We start from the raw sequence: 3,088 nt of genomic DNA, 5'->3' as shown, positions 1-3,088 counted from the left end.
GGGAATGAAGGGATATCCAGATGGAATGAAGGATATCCAGAGGGAATAAAAGGATATCCAAGAGGAATAAAGGGATGTCCTGAAGAAATAAAGGGATATCCATAGGGAATAAAAGGATATCCAAAGGGAATGAAGGGATATCCCAAGGGAATAAAGGGATGTCCCAAGGGAATAACGGGATATCCAGAGGGAATAAAGGGATGTCCCAAGGAGTATCTAAAGGGAATACAGGGTTTTCCAAAGGGTAAAAAGGAATACAAATGGAATTCCAAAGGGAAACCCCAAGGAACACCTAAAGGGAATAAAGGGAAATCCCAAGGGAACACAGGGATATCCCAAGGGATGCTCAGTGGGATCCAGAACACCCTGGGTCACCCAGCATTCATTTTTTGAGCTGGGCCATGGATTTTCCCATGGATCAGCCCCATTCCCGCCCTCCACAGGAGGGATTGGGATTCTCCGGGCTCACCTGGCCGCAGCCGTAGGACAACCACTCCTCCCGGTACCGGTCAAAGCCGCTGGAGCACCTGTGGGGAACAGCAGGATTATCCCATGCCAGGTAACGAGGGTGGCAGTGCCTGTGACTCCTCAGCTCCCAAAAATCCCAAATCCTGCCCTGGCGGGTGCTGGGTGCGGATATTTGGAATAACAGAGCCTGGAAAGGTGATAGCCAAGATTTCATCCAGAGGTGTGGGGTTTCCCTACAGCTGTGCTGGAAGAGCCCCAACATTCCCCTTCCCAGAGGGGAAAAAGGGTCAAGAGCGCTTCTCCAAGGGAAAAGGAGAGGGGAAACCGGGAGAAAGGCACGGGCTGAGCTCGAGTTTCCACTCCCCGGACTCAGTGCCAGGGCAAGGCCGCGAGCTCCACGAGGTTCTCTGGGCTCCTTCCAGCAACATCTGCACAGGAAAAACACTGCAGGAACTGCAGATGACATCAGGCGAAGGCCAGCCCGAGAATTCCCTGCAGGAACAGGGAACGGAGCAGCGCTCTGACCTTCGGAGAGGCTCGGGCAGGACGAAAACCCCAACCAGTTCAGGCAAACACCAATTCACCCAACCAGGAAAGGGAGAAACCACGAAGAAAACTTCAGCTCCTGCTGAGATCTTTGCTTAAAATCCCACTCCTGTCACGATTATGGGCTCGGGAGAGGCAAAAATACGGATTCCACTTTTTGGGAGAGAGCTGGGAGGAGTCCGGGTTGGAATCGTGGAGTGGGGATGCCAGCTCCAAGCCTGGAAGTTCTTTGGGAAGGATCAGGTTGGCTTTGCAGGACCTGGTTGGTCCAACCTGAAAGCGGTTGTCCTGCTGCAGCTCAACATTCCCAGCCCGTTCCTGCCATCTGGAATTCCCGTTTGGAACCTGAACTGTCCCCGGGGGACGCGGGGCTGGCAGCCGACACAGCACCAGTGACAGGAACGAACACCGGCACCAGCAACTGGGGGTGCAAAAGGGTTAAACTGCCAGAGAGCTGGGATTGATGGGATACTGGGAAAATTCCTCCCCGTGAGGGTGGCCAGGCCCTGGCACAGGATGCCCGGAGAAGCTGTGGCTGCCCCTGGATCCCTGGAAGTGTCCAAGGCCGGGTTGGACGGGGCTTGGAGCAGCCTGGGACAGTGGGAGGTGTGGGGTGACACTGGATGAGCTTTGAGGTCCCTTCCCACCCAACCCATTCCCTGATCTGATAAAATCCCACTTGCCCAGGCCCTGAACTCGGAACGAGCAGGACAAGGAAGGGTTTGAACAAAACCAGCTCCAGACGAACCCGCTGCACCCCAGGCTCGAGTTCTGCCACGTCTGGGCTCCCCAGAAGGAGAACGCCCCTTTCCCTGCTCTGGAGCCACCACTGAGCCGCTGGCACTGGCTCAGGGGGTGTCACAGGGACTCAGTGCTGCTTTAGGGTGGCTCAGGGGACGAGGAGGGGGGGCTGGGAGGTTCCCCCCGGGTTTCCACGGCGCAGGATTTGTGTTACTGGGTCCCCTCCCCTGCTGCCAGCTCTCAATAAATCCTTCAGCTCCATCTCATTAAAATCTGCTCTGCAAAACCCTGCCCGAGCTGGAGCAGAGCAGGGGCAGGGCCACGTCCTCCGTTCAACGCCCCACAAAAATCAGCCCCCCACACCTTTGCTGGCTCCCATCCCTGACGAGGAGGGAGTGTCCCACACCCAGGAGCGTCCCTGACTCTGTCACCTCCCTGCTGGAGCCCTTCCAGGGGTGCCCCGCACTCCAAGCTGATCCCAGCCTGAGTCAGGACAAGTTTCCCCCGTTTTTAAGCTCCCTGACAAAAATCTGAGCCCTGCCTCAGGTCCCAGCTTGTTCCAGGACCAAAATCCCCAGGAAATGCATCCTTGGAGTGGCTTGTAAGCGGAGATCGGGTCACGGCCTAACTGTGACTGTGGGACCGAGAGCAGCACCTCAGCACCCCCAAAAAAGCACAAAAAATGGGGAAATAATAAAAAAAACCTCAGAAATACTGACAGGGACACCAGCCCTGGCACCGCCCCAGCTCCAGAGGCATCACCAGGGAAGGAAACTCCTGCCAGGTACCTCTGCAGGACGTGGCACCAGCTACAGTTGAAGGTCAGCTCCGAGGTCACACACATTTCACAGCTCTGGTGCTGGAGACAGGCTGGAAAGGAAAGAGGAGGGAGGCTCCAGCCAGATGCCAACATCTGGAGGGGCACAGGGGAGTGGCTGCGGGGAGCTGGAGGCTTGGGCAGCACCAGAGCACCGACCCCTGAGTGTCCAAGCAAAGCCCTGAGTGCCCAACCCAACCCCTGACTGCCCAACCCAACCCCTGAGTGTCCAAGCAAAGCCCTGACTGCCCAACCCAACCCCTGAGTGTCCAAGCAAAGCCCTGACTGCCCAACCCAACCCCTGAGTGTCCAAGCAAAGCCCTGACTGCCCAACCCAGCCTCTGACTGCCCAACCCAACCTCTGACTGCCCAACCCAACCCCTGAGTGTCCAACCCAACCCCTGACTGCCCAACCCAACCCCTGACGGCCCAACCCAACCCCTGAGTGCCCAACCCAACCTCTGACTGCCCAACCCAACCCCTGAGTGCCCAACCCAACCCCTGAGTGCCCAACCC

At 57.3% G+C, this 3,088-nt stretch overlaps 1 protein-coding gene across 3 annotated transcripts in view; it reads right to left on the bottom strand.

The window, feature by feature from the left end:
• PLXDC1 (plexin domain containing 1) overlaps nt 1-3,088 on the bottom strand; it is an 18,301-nt gene that overhangs the window by 6,267 nt on the left and 8,946 nt on the right. For all 3 annotated transcript variants that reach the window (XM_042028004.1, XM_042028005.1, XM_042028006.1), the window contains exons 9-10: nt 2,544-2,625; nt 470-527 (exon numbers count right to left, since the gene is read on the bottom strand). In XM_042028004.1, the coding sequence (XP_041883938.1) occupies nt 470-527; nt 2,544-2,625 (140 nt within the window). The remainder of the gene's footprint in view (nt 1-469; nt 528-2,543; nt 2,626-3,088) is intronic.

Source organism: Corvus kubaryi, unplaced genomic scaffold (assembly GCF_017639235.1).
Source record: "Corvus kubaryi isolate FWS band 111438036 unplaced genomic scaffold, C.kubaryi_AGA036_p1.0 37301, whole genome shotgun sequence".
Taxonomy (NCBI): Eukaryota; Metazoa; Chordata; class Aves; order Passeriformes; family Corvidae; genus Corvus; species Corvus kubaryi.
The sequence above is the reverse complement of the archived record's forward strand: the minus strand, read 5'-3'. Positions and strand labels throughout refer to the sequence as shown.